Source organism: Salvelinus sp. IW2-2015, linkage group LG17, assembly GCF_002910315.2.
Source record: "Salvelinus sp. IW2-2015 linkage group LG17, ASM291031v2, whole genome shotgun sequence".
NCBI classification, from domain to species: domain Eukaryota; kingdom Metazoa; phylum Chordata; class Actinopteri; order Salmoniformes; family Salmonidae; genus Salvelinus; species Salvelinus sp. IW2-2015.
In genome coordinates this window covers 15,548,317-15,573,897 of record NC_036857.1, presented here as the reverse complement: position 1 = coordinate 15,573,897, position 25,581 = coordinate 15,548,317, and the positions used below count along the sequence as shown (strand labels likewise).

At 40.0% G+C, this 25,581-nt stretch overlaps 1 protein-coding gene across 1 annotated transcript; it reads right to left on the bottom strand.

The window, feature by feature from the left end:
* Positions 1-2,742: 2,742 nt before the first annotated feature.
* LOC111976461 (forkhead box protein P1-like) lies at positions 2,743-24,004 on the bottom strand. Its single transcript, XM_024005295.2, has 13 exons — positions 23,952-24,004; positions 8,486-8,660; positions 8,135-8,212; positions 7,831-7,951; positions 5,380-5,548; positions 4,997-5,101; positions 4,819-4,906; positions 4,589-4,663; positions 4,261-4,429; positions 3,959-4,035; positions 3,543-3,644; positions 3,307-3,428; positions 2,743-3,156 (listed from the first exon to the last, which is right to left on the bottom strand). The coding sequence occupies exons 2-13, from the start codon at positions 8,651-8,653 to the stop codon at positions 3,099-3,101; spliced, it is 1,332 nt and encodes a 443-aa protein (XP_023861063.1). The 5' UTR covers positions 8,654-8,660; positions 23,952-24,004; the 3' UTR covers positions 2,743-3,098.
* Positions 24,005-25,581: the final 1,577 nt, after the last annotated feature.

The window sequence follows — 25,581 nt, the reverse complement described above, 5'->3', positions numbered from 1 at the left end:
TAAAAAAACCCTAAACGTTCTAGAACTATCTCATTCTACACTGTTTAAACTATTAATACCAAACCAACATTGAGATGTTCAGACTGGCCAAACTTAGATTGCTTGTCAAAGGATATTTGATACTATGTATACTTTTGGAACTATAACCATTTAAAATTGTAATAAATTAACATGGGTTTGAATGAGAAACATTGGAATAAAGTGGTAGCTATTCAGAATGATCCTGCTCCTTGGTTAATTAAGCTACAAGACCAACTTTAAAACATTCAGGCTATCCTAACTTCAAATTCTCTTTATAAACAATTTTTTAAAAGTATTAGCAAAATTACCATAAAATAACTCACCTATAGTAACTCTTGAACCGTTCAAGCTAGAGACACCAAACTAACATTCACATGTTCAGGCTATCCTAACTTCAATATGAGTTTTTACTTTGATCAATTATAACTATATACATTTGCATAAATATGCATAAAATGACACACCTACAGTACAGTAACTCTTGAATCTTTCAAGAGACACCAAACCAACTTTCACATGTTCAGGCTATCCTAACTTCAAATTCTTAATAAATGTTTATCAACTTTAACTATATAAATGTGCATACATTTGCATAATATAACTCATCAACAGTAACTCTTTTATTTTTCTACATGTACTTTTCTAGTTTTATTTTGTGTTTTTATTTTGTTTGTTTATTGTGTTTCCATACCCCCTCAAACAATCTGAAGTATATGTATCTGAGTTAGGAGTAAAAATGTAAATCATGATATGAGATCAGTTTGTTATTGATTTACAGGCGAACACTTTTATAATTTAGCGGTTGCCTTGAGCAGGTATGTGCTAGTTAACATTTTTCCATATTTTGGATGGTTATTTTACAGGTGAACACTTTTATATTTACGACTCAAGGTCTGAAAAGTGGAAAAGTGTCATCTCCACAGAACTCTACCTCTGTCTTGTCCTGTCAAAAATACCTTGCCTGAGGCACTTTTCTGAGAGCTAGCAGGTTTGTGGATGTGAGATTGTCAGTGAGAGATAAGAGGCAGACACTTTAGACTTGAAACAAAATATGGGGGGAAATATGCATATATCTCTGGAAAGAGAGAGTGAAAAGGAATGTGCAAAATGACCCACCTCATTTGGAATTACACAGAAATGTTTTTCACATTGTAGCATACTTTTGCGTTTAGAAAGCATCCTTAGCATACATTATCCAAGTCATAAGGAAAAGAGATCTACATGTTTATGTTAAGAAGTACATTGTAAAAACACTTGATACTGTAGTCTTGAATTAAATTTAATTACATTTTGGGATTGCACATAAAACAGACATCGACAAGATGTGCAATGGAATCTCCTATGAAAGTAATCTCACATGAAAACACTTCCAAGGTGATCTTATTCGATCAGGTCAATGTGACAACTACTATAGGTCTACTCATGAATGAGCATACTGCACATCTGGATATATTGGACTTCATACTGCACATCTGGATATATTGGACTTTCCATACTTCACATCTCCACAGAAACAAAACACTGGTCCAAGTGCTTATTTAAGCAGATGAGGAAAACACTGTGATTAGCTCAAACTGTCCTCAATTTCAAGACTACACCTTGTACTTTGAGATGGTGTGTTTCCCCCAAAAGGAAATAGCTTTCGATTTTATCTTGTATTGGCAGTCTGTTTGTGTCATTGTAAATGCTGCTAAGGGGTTTGATGGCTAGCGTTTACAGAGGAAGTTGAATGGGTAATAATAAGCACCTGGCAGCATGAACCATAAGAGTAGAGGTTTTAGAGGATGTAACACTGTACAGGATTCTCCTAAAGGAAATGCTTTAAATGACAGGCCTGGGAAATGGATCTGGTCCAGCCTGAGGTGTGCCTAGAGTAAGGAGTTATATTTTAGCCTCATATCGCACAGTCTCATGTTTACCCATGCACACCAAATAAATAACTTTTGTCCTTTAGAAAAAAAGCTCTGGATATAAATAACTGGATATCCCTTTCTAGTGGAAAGACTGATTCATACAGAAGGACAACTGCTGGGTCTGTGGAAAAACTGACTAATAGCTGTGAAATATGAAAAACACAATGGAGACGTTTAGAAACCGTAGGGCTAATGTATAGACAATATTTTGCTTGATGTAAGTGACACTGTGGAATGTTAGACCCATTGTGTTCATGAGATATTATTCAGTTTGTGGTAAAGATTAAGTGGCTAAAGTTCAATGGCAATGAAGGAGTGTCAGGAGCAACAAAAGAGGCTGAAGGCACTGAAGCAAGGCGGAGGCTCTCAAAGGTTGTGAGAGCATTGAGGAGTACATGTACTGTAGGAATCATGCATGTGGGAGCGAGGAGAATGGGTTTTATTTATACTTCACCTTCTGACTGAGACTCACCAGGGAGCTGAGAGAACTGCAGCAGGCTGCTACTCACAGGTGAAAACACTATTAAACAGGGCTTTCACATTGCAGGAAGATACATTCTCCCTTTTTCTTTCACAGAGTTCATCTGGATTTATGGAGAATGATGTAAAAGGGATTGTGGAGGGTAGCTGTTATTTAAAGGTTTGTGGGTAAAGTGGTTAACTGATTTTATTTTCTCACAAAAGGTGATCCAAAATCAGAGATACATTCAAATATGTATTTTATTAATTATTTTATGAATTTTTGACAGAATGTCAAATTTTTACTTGCTTGCTGTAACACATATGTAGCCAACACTATAAAACAAAATGATTGTTCACCTTTTCACTGTGTTTTTATTGACAAATCATTTTTAAGTGTTTATTTTTATTTCAAAGGCTGCAAAATATATTGCCATTCCAGTCATGCACACTTCTTCATGATCAGAGTCTAGAGAGGCAAAAGAGTCCGGGGCTATGCTATGTATTATAGCACCATCTGCTGCTGAACAAAGAAGGTGATGCTGGGTGCTGTAGATACTGTAGACCAGGACTGGTCAACCCTCCGCCTGGAGAGCTAATATGGAGGCTTTTGCTCCATCCCTGTTATAATATACCTGATTCAGTTATAGGTCCTGGTGACTTCCTTTTCCTATAGTTTTTCATTCACTGAAGGGGTGGCTATGTTCAAGGTTCTTCTGGACGGAATAAGGAGAAGGGTGCCAACCATTTCACATGATGATCCCTGAAATGGTTTTTCATATTATTACAATATAATAAAAAACATGCCTTTGTTAATGGGTGGAGTTAACAATAGCACACTCACTTGTTGAGTTGGAATGAAGTTGCAAAACTAAGAGTGAATCAAGAAAGCACATCCAGAGCAGAGGCCTACCTGTGATATTTTTGTCCCTTTCTCCTTTGATATTCCATTTCATCCACTGTCCAGACAGACCCCTTGCCTCCCTCCACTCGCACAAAACACTTGTGCAAGCTAAGATTATGACGGACAGCGTTCTGTGGTGGCAAAGGAATACAGCTTGTGTTAGGATCTCGGGAGTCAATATTCCTCAAAACTCAAATTGAAGACTCAAATGTAAGTTAACATAATGATCCAAGGAGAAGCCAAACCTTCCATGTGGCTGTGTTGTGTCGGAAGTAGAAGAACATTGTGGTGAACCAGTTGTAGATGTCATTCAGAGAGTGCTGCTTGTCTGGAGACTCCAGTATAGACTGCAGACAGACATGGTGGACATTCACAGTAGACTTGTGCAATTGAAACATCTCACATGAAATCTAGACATAATTAGAAGTCTTGCTACTCATGTAGTCCAATACAATGGATTTAATATTAATGTCCCACTTGTGTAGACGAAAAGGTAGAATGTTGCTGTCTTTCAGTTCAACAAAGATGCATGAACTACAGATCAAACTGTATTAGTTGCTCAGCCGCTCAGCCAGACTCTCGAGTCTACCTTTTCCTTTACTCAAGTGTGCCTTTACCTGAGTGTTCAGAGGGACTCTACTGTCTGATTCAGACAACTCACCCATCTTATCAGGCAGGCGTAGGTGTACGGAGGCCGGATGTTGTTGTATTTATAACACTCAACACTCGGGACAAGATCTGTGGGGTGCCCAACGAAAGCAAACATGCTGGGTCTTGAGTTTGGATCAGATTTCGTGGCAACGTGAAAGGCATCATCACCAAAACAAACAAGCAAAACACTTGGAGGAATGCAAAATGGAGTGGAACTTTCTCTAGCTTAAAGAAAAGTGAATAAGCAGTCATGCTATGTGAATTTTATGTGAATGTTACTCCGTGTTGAAGATGAGTGTGAAATGGTGTTACCTGGGAGTAGGTGGTGGGGAGTGGCAGCGGGCCAATACTCATGCTGTGCCAGCTCCTCTGGCTCTTTAGTGGCGCAGCGTGGCACTCCATCTGCTGCCAAGGCCGGGGATGGGTTCTGGGGCAGGACTAGTGCCAGGCTGTGGCTGTAAGGCCAATCTGAACCTGCCTTCTGACAGGGAGAGACAACCAACAACACAGACATTCAATATGGTCAGGTTGGGGTACATAGAACATTTCTTAAAAAGGGAAGGATAATGGGCAATGGCATGGGCGGTGACTATAGTCATTTGAAGGCATTAGCCAAAATAGGGAAGCCTTGAGGAGTTACCATGTCAGTTGATTTGTGTTCAGACAGGTGCAGATGGAGTTGCATTGCAAAGAGTTTCTGTTTTTCCACAGTCAGCTAAAAAAAGAGAGAAGATTAATCAAGGTTCATTAGGGGCAACATTTCCACTTAGTTGGACTTGGAGCTACAACCTTTCTCTGTTGTCAGTGTTCTATTTGGAGCTTTTCTGTAAAACAGTCTATTATACTGTATGTAGAACTACAGGAACAAACCTGGGTCTCCATGTATTGCACCATGTCTTGTTGTACCCTCCACTGTGCAATGCTTCTGTCTCCATGGCCATGGTCAGAATGGAGGTGTCTGGAGATGTAATCAAAGTCATGACTATAAAGAACAGCACCCCAACTGCATAACAATGACCAATGAAATATACTGGTGCTCATGACTCACTTCAAAAAATGGGGAAATTCTTCAAATACCGCATCGCAGCCTGGCCAGCAGCAGAGTCCGTTGAGAAACAGAGCACTGGAGCTCCGTAGGGTTGGGTGACCTGGCCTGCAGAAGGAAGGGAGGAATATTATCAACTCAGGACTAAACGCAATCAAACCAGTCTTGCATTGTTTATGCAGTGTCTGTTTACACACGCACACACACACAGCGGACGGCTCCTAATAATGGCTGGAAAGGAGCGAATGGAATGGTATCAAACACATGGAACCCATGTGTTTGATGCAGTTTATGCAATCCACTCTTTCCACTCCAGCCATTACAACAAGCCCATCCTCCCCAATTAAGGTGCCACCAACCTCCTGTGACACAAACACATAACTCACTCATGATGCCTGGTGATGATGGAGTTCTGCTTAGGACTGGCTCTCCTCAGAGGAGAGGGGTGACGAGTGGGCCCAAGAGAGTGCTCAGAGTGTGGGGGTGAGGACTGTCCACGGCTCCCTGTGTACACCTCCGCATTGCACAGTGATATGGGTTGAGCTGAACCGGCCGCTGTTATAGTGCACGGTGTCAGAAAAGAAAGGTAGAGAAATATTTATATTATTGAAAAAGACCTACAGTGGGAAGAAAAAGTATGTGAGCCCTTTAGAATGACCTGGAATGACCTGGATTTCTACATAAATTGGTCATAAAATTGTATCTGATCTTCATCTAAATCACAACAATAGACAAACCACAGTCTGCTTAAACTAATAACACACAAACAATTATAATTTTTCATGTCTTTATTGAACACACCGGGTAAACATTCCCAGTGCAGGTTGAAAATGTATGTGAACCCTTGGATTTAATAACAGGTTGACCCTCCTTTGGCAGCAATAACCTCAACCAAACGTTTTCTGTAGTTGCGGATCAGACCTGCACAACGGTCAGGAGGAATTTTGGACCAGTCCTCTTTCCACATTTTTTCAGTTTCACAATATTCTTGGGATGTCTGGTGTGAACCACTCTCTTGAGGTCATTCCACAGCATCTCAATCGGATTGAGGTCAGGACTGACTGGGCCACTCCAGAAGGCGTATTTTCTTCTGTTCAAACCATTCTGTTGTTGATTTACTTCTGTCTTTTGGGATGTTGTCCTGTTGCATCACCTAACTTCTATTGAGCTTCAATTGGCGGACAGACAGCCTTACATTCTCCTGTAAAATGTCTTGATAAACTTGGGAATTCATTTTTCCGTCGATGATAGCAAGCTGTCCAGGCCCTGAGGCAGCAAAGCAGCCCCAAACCATGATGCTGGTGTGCTGTACCTTTTTTGGTGTGCTGTGCCTTTTTTTCTCCACACATAGTGTTGTGTGTTCCTTCCAAACAACACAACTTTAGTTTCATCTGTCCACAGAATATTTTGCCAGTAGTGCTGTGGAACATCCAGGTGCTCTTTTGCAAACTTCAGATGTGCAGCAATGTTTTTTGGGACAGCAGTGGCTTCTTCCATGATGACCTCCCATGAACACCATTCTTGTTTAGTGTTTTATGTATTGCAGACTCGTCAACAGAGATGTTAGCATCTTAAAGAGATTTCTGTAAGTCTTTAGCTGACCCTCTAGGATTCTTCTTAACCTCATTGAGCATTCTGCGCTGTGCTCTTACAGTCATCTTTGCAGAACGGCCACTCCTAGGGAGAGTAGCAACAGTGCTGAAATTTCTCCATTTATAGAGAATTTGTCTTACCGTGGACTGACTTTTGGAGGTACTTTTGTAACCCTTTCCAGCTTCATGCAAGGCAACAATTCTCAATCTTAATTCTTCTGAGATCTATTTTGTTCGAGGTGTGGTTCACATCAGGCAATGCTTCATGTGAATAGCAAACTGAAATTTTGTGAGGGTTTTTCATAGAGCAGGGCAGCTCTAACCAAAATCTCCAATCTCGTCTCATTGATTCGACTCCAGGTTAGTTGACTCCTGACTCCAATTAGCTGTTGGAGAAGTCATTAGCCTAGGGTTTCACATACTTTTTTCATCCTACACTGTGAATGTTTCAATTATGTATTCAATAGAGACAAGAAAAATACAATAATTTGTGTGTTATTTGTTTAAGCACACTGTGTATGTCTATTGTTGTGACTTAGATGAAGATCAGATCAAATTTATGTCAAATTTATGCAGAAATCCAGGTAATTCCAAAGGGTTCACCTACTTTTTCTTGCCACTGTAGAAACACTTTCCATGAACCTTCTATAGGAATTATGCATAATGGCTGTATAGAATTGTGTACAACATATGTAATGACACMATTTCTTTAAGCCACCAGTGTTTCCATTCAAAAGTGCGACCCTACACCTGCATTACCTGGGGCATCAGGTAGCCTAGTGGTTAGAATGTTGGGCGAGTAACCGAAAGGTTGCTAGATCAAATCCCTGAGCTGACAATGTAAAAATCTGTTGTTCTTCCCCTGAACAAGACAGTTAACCCACTGTTCCTAGGCTGTCATTGTAAATAAGAATTTGTTCTTAACTGACTTGCCTAGTTAAATAAAAAATGACCTATTTTGGGAAGGGGGACATTTTTAAAATGTTTTGACAATGAAAAGCTATAATGGTTTGGTTGTAAGGATGCTGCAGTAGGAGAGAAGAGTGGAGAGAAATGAACTATGGAGTTGGTTTTGGATTCTATACATCCATTCTACATCCATTCTACATTATTACACAGCAGTGTCATGGACAGTGTTTCTCCATAAAGAGCTGTTTTATTCTATCGTCTCATACGACATGACAGTTCAGTTGTATATGTACTGTAAGGGTGCTGCTGCAGAGGGTCAGTCAGAGCAGAGCTTACCCTGTGGTCGTACGTGGGCAGCCAGGACACCCTGGCGTAGGACAGAGGGTCTGTGCTGGCTCAACTGGGAGCACCGAGACACCCGCTGCAGGAACGGTCTCCCCTCCTCCTCACTGGAACACTGGGAAGGACGCATAACAACATGCTCACACTTACAGTACACCCCTTTTACCAGCAGGGAGTGCTCTGAGCAAACACAATCAGCTTTTTTGCTAATATCAGTGTATGCATTACATGAATCTGGTCAGAATAGGGCCTTGAAACATGTTATAATAGCAGGTATAAGAAGAGGATAATATCCTACCTGCTGTAACAGTATGCTTTGGAGCTGAGATGAGGCCATAAGTGGACCTCCAGGTCTAATCATCAATGGGAAACCCATCTATAAATAATGGACATTTATTTATATCATTCATCTATCTCACTATTAGGAAAAACTCCATGTAATGAAAATATAGATATTGCCTCCTGGGAACTTGTCTTTCAATTGGCATTAATATACAAAATATAATAGACAAAAAAAAACATGAAAAAGCCAACTGTATGGAACTGTCTTGATTTACACTTTAGCTCTATATTTATTATATTTATTTTAGTCTTCTTCCAATTATATGTTACTTGTTGATTGAAACCACAGTAGCAGTTCAACCAATACCTGAGTAGCAGAGGTACGAGCATAGAGCCGAGGTGAGACAGAATCATTTGGATTGGTACGTGTGTCTGGCTCCTCTCCGTGTTCACCCCGCCGATCTCGCTGCTGCTGCTGCTGTCTACCACTGTTCAGCCGCCCACTCTTCAACCTCTCACTCTCAGTCTGTGGCATCCCTGGGCTTGGTGCAGAAGAGAGGAAATGGATGGTTAGTGCTAAGTGCATGCTACCGCTAGGAATGCATGGGTGGTGGTGGATAAAAGTTGTGAATGTGTAGACAACATAAACAATTGCAAATAATCACAAGTCACAATAGATCGTCCCCACACAGGGCACCAATTATGTAGAGATTTTCATATTTGTAAGGATATGTTGTATTCGGTCTTGCATATATTTCAACATATGACATTAAACAACACATCACTACAATAAGAGAGAGARAGAGAGAGAGAGAGAGAAAGTGAGCTAGAACGAGAGAGAGGGGGGGGGGCATACAAATGTGCTCTTTGATAAATGTTAGACAGCAACAGGTTTGGAGGCATGGTGTCTTTTGTTCCCTTATCAGACATAATGAAAGGTAAAGGAGTTCAAACACAGTCTGGGCTGAGAGATATTGTGGTTGCGCACAGGTGCAACTACACAGACATTGAAGAGTACAGAGATGGAACTGATAGCAGCAGGTATCTCAAAAACATACAGTGATTCGAACAGTGACATATTTAGTTGTTGTTTTGGCTCTGTACTCCAGCACTTTGGATTTGAAATGATACAATGACTTTAAGGTTAAAGTGCAGACTGTCAGTTTTATTTTTAGGGTATTTTCATCCATATCGGGTGAACCGTTTAGAAATGACATCCCTTTTTGTACATAGTCCCCCTATCTTAGGGGACCAAAAGTATTGGGACAAATTCACTTATATGTGTTTTAAAGTAATCAAAAGTTTAGTATTTGGTCCCATATTCCTAACACGCAATGACTACATCAAGCTTGTGACTCTACAAACTTTTTGGATTCATTTTCTGATGTTTTGGTTGTGTTTCAGATTATTTTGTGCCCAATAGAAATTAATGGTAAATAATGAATTATTTCATTTTGGAGTCACTTTAATTGTAATGATGAGTAAGAAAGTTGCAGACGCACAAATATCATATCCCAAAATGCTAAATACCCCTGTAACTGTAATTTTTTTAACCTTTATTTAACTAGGCAAGTCAGTTAATTAAGAACAAATTCTTATTTACAATGACGGCCTAGGAACAGTTGGTCAACTGTCTTGTTCAGGGGCAGAACAACAGATTTTTACCTTGTCAGCTCGGGGATTCTTTCTAGCAACCTTTCGGGTTACTGGCCCAACACTCTAACCACTAGGCTACCTGCCACCCCTGGTAATGGTGAGAGGTTAGCATTTCTTAGTGGTATGATATTTGTGCATCTGTAACTTTCTCACTCATCCTTATTCACGATTCATTCAGGAATATCTRTAATCATGGTAGCATCACATTGATGTAGAAGTGTTTAGAAACATATTATTATTTACAATAAAAGTGACTCCAAACTGACACAATACATTATTAACCATGAATTTCTACTGGGCACAACATAATCTGAAACACAACATAATCTGACATTTAATCCAAGTAAAAATTCACTTTTAGGTCAGTTAGGATCACCACTTTATTTTAAGAATGTGAAATGTCAGAATAATAGTAGTGAGAAGGATTTATTTCAGCTTTTATTTCTTTCATCACATTCCCAGTGGGTCAGAAGTTTACATACACTCAATTAGTTTCTGGTAGCATTGCCTTTACATTTTTTAACTTGGGTCAAACGTTTCGGGTAGCCTTCCACAAGCTTCCCACAATAAGTTGGGTGAATTTTGGCCCATTCCTCCTGACAGAGCTGGTGTAACTGAGTCAGGCTTGTAGGCCTCCTTGCTCGCACAAGCTTTTTCAGTTCTGCCCACAAATTCTCTATAGGATTGAGGTCAGGGCTTTGTGATGGCCACTCCAATACCTTGACTTTGTTGTCCTTAACCAATTTTGCCACAACTTTGGAAATATGCTTGGGGTCCATTTGGTCCATTGTCCATTGTCCATTTGGAAGACCCATTTGCGACMAAGCTTTAACTTCCTGACTGATGTCTTGAGATGTTGCTTCAATATATCCACATAATTTCCTTCCTCGTGAGGCAATCTATTTTGTGAAGTGCACTAGTCCCTCCTGCAGCAAAGCACCCCCACAACATGATGCTGCCACCCCCGTGCTTCACGGTTGGGATGGTGTTCTTCGGCTTGCAAGCATTCCCCTTTTTCCTCCAAATGTAACGATGGTCATTATGGCCAAACAGTTCTATTTTTTTTTCATCAGACCAGAGGACATTTCTCCAAAAAGTACAATCTTTGTCCCCATGTGCAGTTGCAAACCGTAGTCTGGCTTTTTTATGGCAGTTTTGGAGCAGTGGCTTCTTCCCTGCTGAGCGGCCTCTCAGGTTATATAAGACTCGTTTTACTGTGGATATAGATACTTTTGTACCTGTTTCCTCCAGCATCTTCACAAGGTCCTTTGCTGTTGTTCTGGGATTGATTTGCACTTTCGTACCAAAGTACGTTCATCTCGAGGAGACAGAACGTGTCTCCTTCCTGAGCGGTATGACGGCTGCATGGTCCCATGGCGTTTATACTAGCGTACTATTGTTTGTACAGAACGTGGTACCTTCAGGCATTTGGAAATTGCTCTCAAGGATGAACCAGACTTGTGGAGGTCTGAGGTCTTGGCTGATTTCTTTTGATTTTCCCTTGATGTCAAGCAAGGAGGCACTGAGTTTGAAGGTAGGCCTTGAGATACATCCACAGGTACACCTCCAATTGACTCAAATTATGTCAATTAGCCTATCAAAAGCTTCTAAAGCCATGAGATTATTTTCTGGAATTTTCCAAACTGTTTAAAGGCACAGTCAACTTAGTGTATGTAAACTTCTGACCCACAGGAATTGTGATACAGTTATATACAGAAACAGATACAGATACAATTATAAGTTAAATAATCTGTCTGTAAACAATTGTTGGAAAAATTACTTTTGTCATGCACAAAGTAGATGTCCTAACCGACTTGCTAAAACTATAGTTTGTGAACAAGAAACTTGTGGAGTGTATGTAAACTTCCGACTTCAACTGTAAGTATTCAGACCTTTTGCTATGAGACTCGAAATTGAGCTCAGGTGCATCTTGTTTCCATTGATCATGCTTAAGATGTATCCTATGGTAAATTCAATTGATTGGAAATAATTTGTAAAGGCACACACCTGTCTATATAAGGTCCCACATTTGACAGTGCATGTCAGAGCAAAAACCAAGCCATGAGGTGAAGGAATTGTCTGTAGAGCTCTGAGACAGGATTGTGGTGAGGTACAGATCTGGGGAAGGGTACCAAAAAAGGGTTGCAGCATTGAAGGTACCCAAGAACTCAGTGGCCTCCATCATTCTTAAAGAAGTTAAAGAAGTTTGGAACCACCAAGACTCTTCCTAGAGCTCGCCGCTCGGCCAAACTGAGCAATCGGGGGAAAAGGGCCTTGGTCAGGAAGGTAACCAAGAACCYGATGGTCACTCTGACAGAGCTCCAGAGTTCCTCTGTGGAGATGGGAGAACCTTCCAGAAGGACAACCATCTTAGCAGCACTCCACCAATCAGGCCTTTATGGTGGAGTGACCAGTCGGAAACCACTCCTCGGTAAAAGGCACATGACAGCCCGCTTGGAGTTTGCCAAAGGCACCTAAAGGACTCTCAGACCATGATTAACAAGATTCTTTGGTCTGATGAAATCAAGATTGAACTCTTTGGCCTGAATGCCAAGCGTCACGTCTGGAGGGAACCTGGCACCATACCTATGGTGAAGCATGGTGGTGGCAGCAACATGCTGTGGGGATGTTTTTCAGTGGCAGGGACTGGGAGACCAGTCAGTATCGAGGGAAAGATTAACGGAGCAAAGTACAGAGAGATCCTTGATGAAAACCTGCTCCAGAGCCCTTAGGACCTCAGACTGGGGCGAAGGTTCACCTTTCAACAGGACAACGATCCTAAGCACACAGCCAAGACAACACAGGAGTGGCTYCGGGACAAGTGTCTGAATGTTCTTGAATGGCCTGGCCAGAACCGGGACTTGAACCCGATCGAACATCTCTGGAGAGACCTGAAAATAGCTGTGCAGCGACGCTCCCCATCCAACCTGACAGAGATTGAGAGGATCTGCAGAGAAGAATGGGAGAAACTCACCAAATACAGGTGTGCCAAGCTTGTAGCCTCATACCCAAGATGAAGCCAAAGAGGATRGATGACGTTTTACATGCCCGTAACCAATTGTACTATTTGTTCATTTTTTTGTGTTGTTTGTAACTTTTTTATAACGTATTGTGTAGATAATGTTGCTGCTACCGTCTCTTATGACCGAAAATAAATTCTGGAAATCAGAACTGGGATTACTCACCACGAACTGGAAGAAGCCTTTTCCTTTAATGAGTCTGACAAGAAAGATATAGTGCTCTCCCGGGAACAGGCCCAGATCCCCATAATTTACATGAAGAAAAGACAGAGGAAAAGAGGACGCAGATYGGGCTGCATTTTGAGAATCCGTAGGCGAGCGTGTWAACTTCCACTGCCATAAATTCTACTTGCTAACATGCAATCATTGGAAAATAAAATTGATGATCTACGATTACAATTATCCTACCAACGGGACATTAAGAACTGTAATATCTTATGCTTCACCGAGTCGTGGCTGAACGTCGACACAGATMATTTAGAGCTGGAGGGATTTTCAATGCACCGGCAGAACAGAGAAGCCACGTCTGGAAAGACAAAGGGTGGGGGTGTGTGTCTTTTTGTCAGTAACAGCTGGTGTGCGATGTCTAATWTTAAAGAAGTCTTGAGGTATTGCTCGCCTGAGGTAGAGTACCTTATGATAAGCTGTAGACCACACTATCTACCAAGAGAGTTCTCATCTATATTATTCGTAGCCATCTATTTACCACCACATCCCGATGCTGGCACTAAGACCGCACTCAACGAACTCTATAAGGCCATAAGCAAACAAGAAAATGCTCACCCAGAAGCGGTGCTACTAGTGGCCGGGGACTTTAATGCAGACAAACTTAAATCAGTTTTACCAAATTTTTACCAGCATGTCACATGTGCAACCAGAGGGAAAAAAACTCTCAACCACCTTTACTCCACACACAGAGATGCATACAAAGCTCTCCCCCGCCCTTCATTTGGCAAATCTGACCATAATTCTATCCTCCTGATTCCTGCTTACAAGCAAAAACTAAAGCAGGAAGTACCAGTGACTCTCTCAATACGGAAGTGGTCAGATGACGCAGATGCTACGTAACAGGACTGTTTTGCTAGCACAGACTGGAATACATTCCGGGATTCATCCAATGGCATTGAGGAGTATACCACCTCAGTCATCGGCTTCAATAAGTGCATTGACGACGTCATCCCCACRGTGACCGTATGTACATATCCCAACCAGAAGCCATGGATTACAGGCAACATCCGCACCGAGCTAAAGGCTAGAGCTGCCGCTTTCAAGGATCGGGACACTAATCCGGACGCCTATAAGAAATCCCGCTATGCCCTCAAATGAACCATCAAACAAGCAAAGTGTCAACACATGATAAAGATTGAATCCTACTACACCGGCTCTGACGCTCGTCGGATGTGGCAGGGCTTAAAAACTATTACGGACTACAAAGGGAAACTCAGACGTGAGCTGCCATGTGACGTGAGCCTACCAGACGAGCTAAATGCCTTTTATGCTCGCTTCGAGGCAAGTCTTCAGTGTTGAAGCATGCACGAGAGCACCAGCTGTTCTGGATGACTGTGTGATAACGCTCTCGYTAGCCGATGTGAGAAAGACCTTCAACATTCACAAAGCCGTGGGTCCAGATGGATTACTAGGGCGTGTACTCAAAGCATGCGCGGACCAACTGGCAAGTGTCTTCACTGACATTTTGAACCTCTCACTGACTGAGTCTGTAATACCTACATGTTTCAAGCATACCACCATAGTCCGAGTGTCCAAGGAAGCGAAGGTAGCCTGCCTAAATGATTACCGCCCTGTAGCACTCACATCGGTAGCCATGAAGTGCTTTGAAAGGCTGGTCATGGCTCACATCAACAGCATCCTCCCGGATACCCTAGACCCAATCCAATTCGCATACCGSCCCAACAGATCCACAGATGATGCAATCTCAATCGCACTCCACACTGCCCTTTTCCACCTGGACAAAAGGAACACCTACAGTATGTGAGAATGCTGTTCATTGACTACAGCTCAGTGTTTAACACCATAGTGACCACGAAGCTCATCACTAAGCTAAGGACCCTGGGACTAAACACCTCCCTCTGCAACTGGATCCTGGACTTCCTGACGGGCTRCCCCCAGGTGGTAAGGGTGGACAACAACACGTCTGTCACGCTGATCCTCAACACTGGGGCCCCTCAGGGGTGTGTATTTAGACCCCTCCTGTACTCCCTGTTCACCCACGCCTGYGTGGCCAATCACGACTCCAACACCATCRTTAAGTTTGCTGATGACACAACAGTGGTAGGCCTGATCACCGACAACGATGAGACAGCCTATAGGGGGAGGTCAGAGAACTGTCAGTGTGGTGCCAGGATAATAACCTCTCCCTCAATGTGAGCAAGACAAAGGAGCTGATCGTGGACTACAGGAAAAGGCGGGCCGAACWGGCCCCCATTAACATCAACAAGGCTGTAGAGGAGCGGGTCGAGAGTTCCAAGTACCTTGCTGTCCACATCACCAACGCTCTATCATTGTCCAAACACTCCAAGACAGTTGTGAACAGGGCACGAGAAAACCTTTTCCCCTCAGGAGACTGAAAAAATTTGGCCATGGGTCCTCAGATCCTCAAAAAGTTATACAGCTGCACCATCGAGAGCATCCTGACCGGTTGCGTCACTGCCTGGTATGGCAACTGCTCGGCATCGGACCGTAAGGCGCTACAGAGGGTAGTGCGTACGGCCCAGTACATCACTGGGGCCAAGCTTCCTGCAATCCAGGACCTATATAATAGGTGGTGTCAGAGGAAAGCACATAAAATTGTCAGAGACTCCAGTCACCCAAGTCAAAGATTGTTTTCTCTGCTACTGCACGGCAAGCGGTACCGGAGCGTCAAGTCTAGGACCAAAAGGCTCCTTAACAGCTTCTACCCCCAAGCCATAAGACTGCTGAACAATTAATTAAATGACCACCAGACTATTACATTGACCCCCCCTCCATTTGTTTTGTACACTGCTGCTACTCGCTGTTTATTATCTATGCATAGTCACTTCACCCCTACCTACATGTACAAATTACCTCTAACCTCTATCCCCGCACATTGACTCGGTACCGGTACCCCCTGTATATAGCCTCGTTATTGTTATGTTATGTTATTGTGTTACTTTTTATAATTATTTACTTTAATTTATTCKGTAAATATTTTTCTTAACTTTTCTTGAACTGCACTGTTGGTTAAGGGCTTGTAAGAAAGCATTTCACGGTAAGGTCTACACTTGTTGTATTCGGCGCATTTGGCAAATAAAGTTTGATTTGATTTGATTTGACTCAAGGCTGTAATCACTGCCAAAGGTGTTGCAACAAAGTACTGAGTAAAGGGTCTGAATACTTATGTAAATGTGATATTTCTGTTTGTTTTTTTATACATTTGCAAAAATTCTAAAAGCTGTTTTTGTTTTGTCATTATGCAGTATTGTGTGTAGATTCACGAGGAAAATAAACTATTTAGGCAATTTTAGAATAAGCCTGTAACATAACAAAATGTGGAAGAAGACCAGACCACCGTATACAATTGCAAATGCACGCTCTCACCCAGCAACCCAGGAAGAGGAAACAGGAATTCAGTAGAAATAGAAAGTACTGAAGCTCTTTGTGGTTTCTCGCTTTTATATCCACTTCACGAGCAAAACCAAACATATCTCCTGTACAGAGAGCTCAGATCAAAGTAAAGAGAAGACTGAATCAACAAGTCACATAACAGGCATTAAATGAATAAGCAAATCTTTTTCATTTGGAATTGAGAGCTACATGTTGATATCACACAGATTCATAGAGTGTGATTTGATGAATGGATGTGCTACAATAACATTACAAGTAGAAGATATTAACACTTCTTTCAACACTTCTCTCAACTGAGGGCAATGACATTCAGCTTTTACTGTAATCTAGGAGTGTGTTTGATGATCAAAATACCATATTTGCAATCAATTACATACTGTATGTAAAGCTATTCATCGTGTGTCATATCTAAAGTATTTCTCTTTGAGTTTTCTTATTACTCACTATGCTCCCATATCTATGATATCTGTCTGGTGTTGGCGTTTTGGTATGAACCTGTGGGTGACATTGATTTGAAGAGGAGCTTTTTTTGGCCTATAACACTACACTAGGGGAGGGAGAAATTATAAGCAGAGGAAATGTTATTGTTAATCTTTGATCCACAAAGACATTATTTAACTTTAGATTTTTCAAAATTCTATTACGTTTAACTCATAATATGTTTTCTTCTAATTAAAATGTTCTATTTGAATGAGAACAAAACATATATAAAAATAGATTAGAGTATACTGGAGTGATGACATTTTCATGTCCAAAATTACTGAATGAATCTAAATAGCAAAATCAGTGTGAAACCAAACTACGAATCTGATCTTCATGTAATACCAGTCCTACAGCTTTTTTTTATCATACTGAGCAAATTAGAAATTTGCTAACATTTTTGCAGTTTAAATTACAAAATCAGGATATTTCTTGAACATTTATGTCCAGCTTCTATATTTCCAGATGTTGGGCTGTAAAGGAACGTTTAAAAAGCAATTGAGATAGAACATGAACGACTACTCACGATGACTCATGTGGCATTAGCATGCAGCGTTAATCCAGCCACAACAAGTGAGGGGTGTAAATGCTGGAATGAGCAGTTCCCACATTCTACAAACCCACACTCTACAATCATGTTACACTGACTCAGAGCTTCCATTTATAACTATTACTAGTACATCACTATTGGCTTTCACCAGAATTTAACCTACATTTATTATTCTATAAACTACAATACAAAGAATTGTGCTCATTCCYTTATGTATTAATCTGTTCATCCTAATCTGATCTTTAAATTAGGTTAAGCATCAATATGTCCATTAGAAACACAACCTAATCTTCCCAGAATGTTTTGATGAGTTTCTGATTAAATGCATGTTGTGAAGCCTCAATACTTTATTTTTTAGACTCACTGCAAATAAATCATAGAGACTAAATGCTTTCTTGGTTTCTAACCTAAAAATGTATATCTCACAGATCAAAAGTAATACAATTGAAAGACCAAAGTATAACAGTACAAATTCTGCAAGGTGATTCATAGTTTTTGACATTGATGTACCGAAAACATTATCATATTCCATCATTTGCTTTTTTGTGGTAAAAAAAGTACAGTTATTGACAGAGTCAGATAAACCAGAATGTAGGGTAATTTTGATTACACGGCAACATGTAATGATAACGGTACACATTCTTGAAAAAATGACATTCTTGTACTATATTTAAGCAATAAGGCATGAGGGGTTGTGGTATATGGTCAATATACCACGGCTAAGGGCAATTCTTACGCATGGCGCAAAACGTAGTGCCTGGATATAGCCGTTAGCTGTGGTATATTGGCCATATACCACAAACCCTAGAGGTGCCTTATTGCTATTAGAAACTGGTTACCAATGTAATTACAGTAGTAAAAATACATGTTTTGTCATACCTATACGGTCTAATATACCACGGCTGTCAACCAATCAGCATTCAGGGCTCGAACCACCCAGTTTATAATTAGGTATAATATCCATGTGCCACAGAACAAATTCTGTTTGGTGTAAATACATGAAATTTGGCGTCAACAGTAAAAATGTATAGACAGGCCACATTGGATTTTAAGATGGTCATTATCGATCACACTTCCAGTGTCAATCAAAGTTGGGATTTAGAGAAAATATGAAAAAATCTCAAATACTAAAGCATATATTTTTTTTTAAATACAAAAGAAACAAATACTATTGTTATTTGACCTGTTCTAAGCCCAAATATGCCAAATATAAACTGAGTGTACAAAACATTAGGAACACCTGCTCTTTCCATGACAGACTGACCAGGTGAATCGAGGTGAAAGCTATGATCCCTTATTGATGTCACTTGTTAAATCCACTTCAATCAGTGTAGATAAAGGGTTAGCTAAATAAGGATTTTTAAGCCTTGTGACAATTGAGACATGGATTGCATATTGGGGTGGCAGGTAGCCTAGTGGTTAGAGTKTTGGACTAGTAACCGGAAGGTTGCGAGATCAAATCCCTGAGCTGAAAATGTAAAAATCTGTTGTTCTACCCCTGAGCAAGGCAGTTAACCCATCACTGAAAAAAAACAAAAAAAAAAAAAATGTAACTGACTTGTCTAGTTAAATAAAGGTAAGAAAAAAAGGATTGTATATATTTGCCATTCAGAAGGTGAATGGGCAAGACAAAAGATGGAAGTGCTTTGAACAAGGTATGGTTAGGTGCCAGTGCACCGGTTTAAAGGTGTCAAGAACTGCAACTGCTGTTTTTTTTACGCTCAACAGTTTCCTATGTGTATCAAGAATGGTTTACCACCCCAAAGGACATCCAGCCAACTTAGACGCAACTGTGGGAAGCCTTGGAGTCAACATTGGCCAACATCCCTGTGGACCGCTTTCGACACCTTGTAAGTCCATGCCGGATGAATTGAGCTATTTGAGGCAAAAGGGGTGCAACTCAATTTTAGGAATGTGTTCCTAATGTTTTGTACACTCAATGAAGATTTCAACTTATTGTCGATTGTTGAAATACACCGTTTCTGTATCTATACTGTATACATATTAGATTCATACTGTGGCTGTCGTGCTGACTGTGCTACTTTGTCTTTTAACATTATACATGATCGTCTGCTATCGAGTATAATGGTGGCCATAAGGTATAGGCAGAGCCAAGTACCGGCAGTATCTCGCGCTCTAGAAAATGATCTGAGAGAGGCCTGTAATTTCATCATAGGTACACTTCAACTATGACAGACAATGAATGAGGAAAAAAAATCCAGAAAATCACATTGTAGGATTTTAAATGAATATTATTTGCAAATTATGGTGAAAATAAGTATTGGTCACCTACAAACAAGCAAGATTTCTGGCTCTCACAGACCTGTAACTTCTTCTTTAAGAGGCTCCTCTGTCCTCACTCGTTACCTGTATTAATGGCACCTGTTTGAACTTGTTATCAGTATAAAAGACACCTGTCCACAACCTCAAACAGTCACACTCCAAACTCCACTATGGCCAAGACAAAGAGCTGTCAAAGACACCAGAAACAAAATTGTAGACCTGCACCAGGCTGGGAAGACTGAAACTGCAATAGGTAAGCAGCTTGGATTGAAAGAAATCAACTGTGGGAGCAATTATTAGGAAATGGAAGACATACAAGACCACTGATAATCTCCTCGATCTGGGGCTCCACGCAAGATCTCACCCCGTGGGGTCAAAATGATCACAAGAACGGTGAGCAAAAATCCCAGAACACACACGGGGGGACCTAGTGAATGACCTGCAGAGAGCTGGGACCAAGTAACAAAGCCTACCATCAGTAACACACTACACCGCCCGGGACTCAAATCCTGCAGTGCCAGACGTGTTCCCCTGCCTAAGCCAGTACATGTCCAGGCCCATCTGAAGTTTGCTAGAGAGCATTTGTGAATCCAGAAGAAGATTGGAGAATGTTAATGGTCAGATGAAACCAAAATATAACTTTTGGTAAAAACTAAACTCGTCGTGTTTGGAGGACAAAGAAATGCTGAGTTGCATCACAAGAAACACCATACCTACTGTGAGCATGGGGTGGAAACATCATGCTTTGGGGCAGTTTTTCTGCAAAGGGACCAGGACGACTGATCCGTGTAAAGAAAGAAAAGGAATGAGATCTCACGATCTCATGTATCGTGAGATTTTGAGTGAAAACCTCCTTCCATCAGCACGGGCATTGAAGATGAAACGTGGCTGGGTCTTTCAGCATGACAATGATCCCAAACACACCGCCCGGCAACGAAGTGGCTTCGTAAGAAGCATTTCAAGGTCCTGGAGTGGCCTAGCCAGTCTCCAGATCTCAACCCCATAGAAATCTTTGGAGGAGTTGAAAGTCCGTGTTGCCCACGACAACAGCCCCAAAACATCACTGCTCTAGAGAGATCTGCATGGAGGAATGGGCCAAAATACCAGCAAAACGTGTGTGAAAACCTTGTGAGACTTACAGAAAACGTTTGACCTCTTGCATTGCCAACAAAGGCGGTAGTATAACAAGGTATTGCAGATAACACTTTTGGTTATATGACCAGACAATACTTATTTTCCACCATAATTTGCAAATAAATTCATTAAAAATCCTACAATGGGATCTTCTGGATTTTTTTCTCTCATTTTGTCTGTCATAGTTGAAGTGTACCTATGATGAAAATTACAGGCCTCTCTCATCTTTTTAAGGGGGAGAACTTGCACAATTGGTGGCTGACTAAATACTTTTTTGCCCCACTGTATGTGTGTACACATGTGCTTGTGAGAGAGGGAGATAAACAGGGAGAATGATTTAGCATGCCTCATTCTCTATAGATGTGCATTGGATTTTCTTATACTGTACAATATACTCTAGGAGTATGTGTTAGTGTGAGAATGTGTGTATTTCTTTAGATATTGTTTTTATATATATATTGGTTCAGGCAATATATACACCAAAATGTATTAAGATCTGAACATGTTTAAGATCTGAGAAGGAGAGAAAACTTTGTAAAAACGATGGATTTGCTTATGTTGCTTAATATACGCTACAGGTGTGTGTGAGAAAGAGTGTTTGTGGATTTCTTTAGATATGTTTACAGTGCCTCCAGAAAGTATTCACACCCCTTGACTTTTTCCACATGTTGTGTTACAGCCTGAACTTAGAATTGATTAAATAGTGATTTCTTGGGGCACAGTGTTATACAAGATACCCTATAATATCAGTGGAATAAGTGGAATAATGTTTTCAAATATTTTTACAAATTAATGAGAAATGAAAAGCTGAAATGTCTTGAGTCGATAAGTATTCAACCCCTTTGTTATGGAAAGCCTAAATAAGTTCAGGAGTAAAAATGTGCTTAACAAGTGACATGATGAGTTGAATGGTATCACTCTGTGTGCAATAATAGTTTTTAACATTATTTTTTTATGACTACCTCATCTCTGTACCTCAAACATGCAATTATCTATATATTCTCTCAGTCGAGCAGTGAATTTGAAACACAGATTCAACCACAAAGACCAGGGAGGTTTTCCAATGCCTCGCAAACAAGGGCACCTATTGGTAAACATTGAATATCCCTTTGAGCAGGGTGAAGTTAGTAATTACACTTTGGATGGTGTATCAATACACCCAGTCAYTACAAAGATACAGGTGTCCTTCCTAACTCAGTTGCCRGAGTGGAAGGAAACCGATCAGGGACCATGAGGCCAATAGTGACCTTAAAACAGCTACAGAGTTTAATGGCTGTGGTARGAGAAAACTGAGGATGGATCAACAACATCGTAGTTACTCCACAATACTAACCTCGTGACACAGTGAAAAGAAGGAAGCTTGTACAGAATAAAAATATTCCAAAACATGCATCCTGTTTGCAACAAGGCACTAAAGTAATACTGCAAAAAATGTGGCAAAGCAATTAACTTTTTGTCCTGAAAACAAAGTGTTATGTTCGGGGCAAATCCAATATAACACATTACTGAGTACCACTCTCCATATTTTCAAGCATAATGGTGGCTGCATCATGTTAAGGGTATGCTTGTAATTGTTAAGGGCTGGGAAAAGGGTTGTCAAGMAATGATAAACAACCAATTATTTTCATAATAATGGCCAAATGTTGCAGAATTCAGGTATGGAAAGCTCTTAGAGACTTACCCAGAAAGACTTACAGCTTTAATCACTCCCAAAGGTGCTTCTACAAGTAGGGGTGTAGGGGTGTGAATACTTATATAAATGAGATACTGTATTTTTGTATTTTTCTAAAAACAATTTCTAAAAACGTGTTTTCACTTTGTCATTATGGAGTATTGTGTGTAGCTAGATGAGAGAGAAAACATCTATTTTATCCATTTTGAATTCAAGCTGTAACACAACAAAAGGTGGAATAAGTCAAGGGTTATGAATACTTAGTGAAGGCACTGTATATTGGTCCAGGCAATATATGTACCAAACATGTTTAAGATCTGATGATTTGAACATGTATTCATTCACATGACTTGATTCATAAAATGTGTAAAAACTGTAACCCCATGTATCCAAGGACTAAATATTGTACAATATCAAAAACGTACATAGTAGACAAACGCTTGGTCGATTTAAAAAWAATCTTCAGATTTGTCCATCAGTAAGCTCAGAGAACAAGTTAACCAAATTCAATTAGAAATGTCCATTATGGACATTAATGGGTTAATAATAAAAGACACATCCAGGACAAGTCCCCATGTTAGTCACAAATTACTTTTCGCATCATGACTACCATGCAAGTGAAGAGTTCAAACCATCAACAGTTCATTGTGTTATGAATGTCAGGTCTTGGATCTTAACCCAAATCAATTTAAGAATTATATTGGATGAGATTGTCAATAAAATAAAATAAATCTTCTCTTGAACATACTGAATTCAAATAATCTACCCAAAATGTAATAGATATCATTCCAGAGTCGTTTCAATTTTGTGAATGATTGTGTCAGAATTGTGTCGACTGGGGTGTCATTGAATAATCCATTCACTGAGAAGTWAAAAAAAAGTTATTGAACATAATGTTTCAATGTGTAGAGGAAYGATTGGATTGTTTTAGCCTAAATGATTAGTGATGCTTTAAATGCTTACTTTTACACCTGTTAACACCTTTTAACAGGTTCATCACTACATCAGCTATTGCAAACTTTTCTTAATCGTGTGTACTTAATCAAATCTATCAGCCGCTTTTCACAAAACATGCATTTTTCACTCTTTTGCTATATGACTACAATCTCTCATCTATGTTACCCAACTGGTATACAATATTGATACTTTTTACATTTTTAAAGGAGTAAGGTCCATGATCATTAGACTACACTATAAAATAGCTCATACACCACAGCTACATACAATCCACCATTACAGATTACGCCACGGTCTGGAGTTTTGCGTACCTAGCATACCTCTGGTGGACACGCACCACAATTTGAGAGACACTTGCCCACTGAATTATCTCCCTTCTGATGCTCAGAATGGTTTGCCAACAAATACTCTAGCTGAAAGCAAAGAAGTACATTCCTAAAATGCAAAGGCCACAGACTAAAACAGACAGTTTTCTCACCTTACTCTGTATCTCCTGCTCACTTTCTGTCTTCCTGTTCTCAGGAGGAAGAGATGCTAGAAAATGAAAAAAGGTAACAAATGTGTCAGAGGAAGGGGGGGGTAGTATTCCACTAATGATGTTTGACGTCTATTATGCTTAAAAGAACACATACTACCAGCAATATCTACAGTAATGGTGAAGCAGGTTATGGTAAGAGCAAAGACATTTTGAAATTGAAATGTTTATTAAAACAGGTTCATAAATATACACAATGTAAGGTTTATCAATAGTATATTTCTGTGATGAGATGATATTACAATTACTTCATATTTTAATTCATCATTAATTATTACTATTTTAGGCAAGTAAACAAAAACCTATCTGCATGTTTTGTCTTTTGTTAAAGTATATTTTAACATTGATGCTGATCTCTTTCAAAAGTATCTTATTTTTACTTTTCCAACACATCACATTCAGGTAACTTTTACAATAGCTATATTTGAAAGTTATTGATACAGACTAAACATAATCATGTGGCCGTGTATAATTCAGTGTGTGTTAACACAGTGGTTAGCCATGACGAGTTGCATTCTTGAAATAAATTTGCATAAAAGCAATAACATGCTCAAATTAAGATTACAGAGACCATGAACAATGCAAAATCATGATCCCCTTCATTCAACACTCACCTAAAGATGCCTCACGCAATGTGTGAGAGAGGGAACAGATGTATAAAATGTGTGTTTGCAGAATCCAGTCTGTATTTATACCTGGAAGTTACTGGAAGGTAAGAAAAGCTTTCTCAAAAAAAGTTTGAGCCTGCCAACAGAATAAAAATGTACTACATACATTCACATCCAACATTATTGGCACACGTGATAAAGATGAGCAAAAAAGACTGTATAAAATAAATAATACATATATAAAAAATAAAAAAACATTTTTAAAATATATTATTTTATACTAGTAMAATGCTCAGAAAAAAATATTTTGTTTAACAAATAATAGAATAACATTTTCATTTTGTGGGTCAATTAAGCATTTCTTTGTGGATTTTTATGTGTGCTTGGGGTTATTGTCTTGTTGGAAGATTCACGTGCGGCCAAGTTTCAGCCTCCTGGCAGAGGCAACCAGGTTGTTGGCTGAAATATCCTGGTACTAGGTAGAGTTCATGATGCCATTGACCTTAACAAGGGCCCCAAGACCAGTGGAAGCAAAACGGCCCCATAACATCAAAGATCCACCACCATATTTTACAATAGGTATGAGGTTTTTTTCTGCATATGCATCCTTCATTTGAGGCCAAACACTGCATGGCCAAAGAGCTATACCYCAGTGAAACAGGAAGCTATGGAAGGTCACAATAATTTGACATCAACATTTTTTAGGAGGAATGGTCTACAATCCCTCCTAATGTGTTCTCCAATCTCATAAAACATTTTAGAAAAATGCTCAGTGCCGTTATCCTCCCAAGGTGAGGTATAGAAAGGTACTGAAAACAGGGGTGCCAATAATTTCGACCCCTATCTTTTTGAGGAGGGAATAAATATGACTTGTTAAACAAGTTCTCTGATCAATTGTATTAGTTTAAAATAATATAATAAAATATATATATATATCATACAATATAGCTCAGTACTTGGAATTT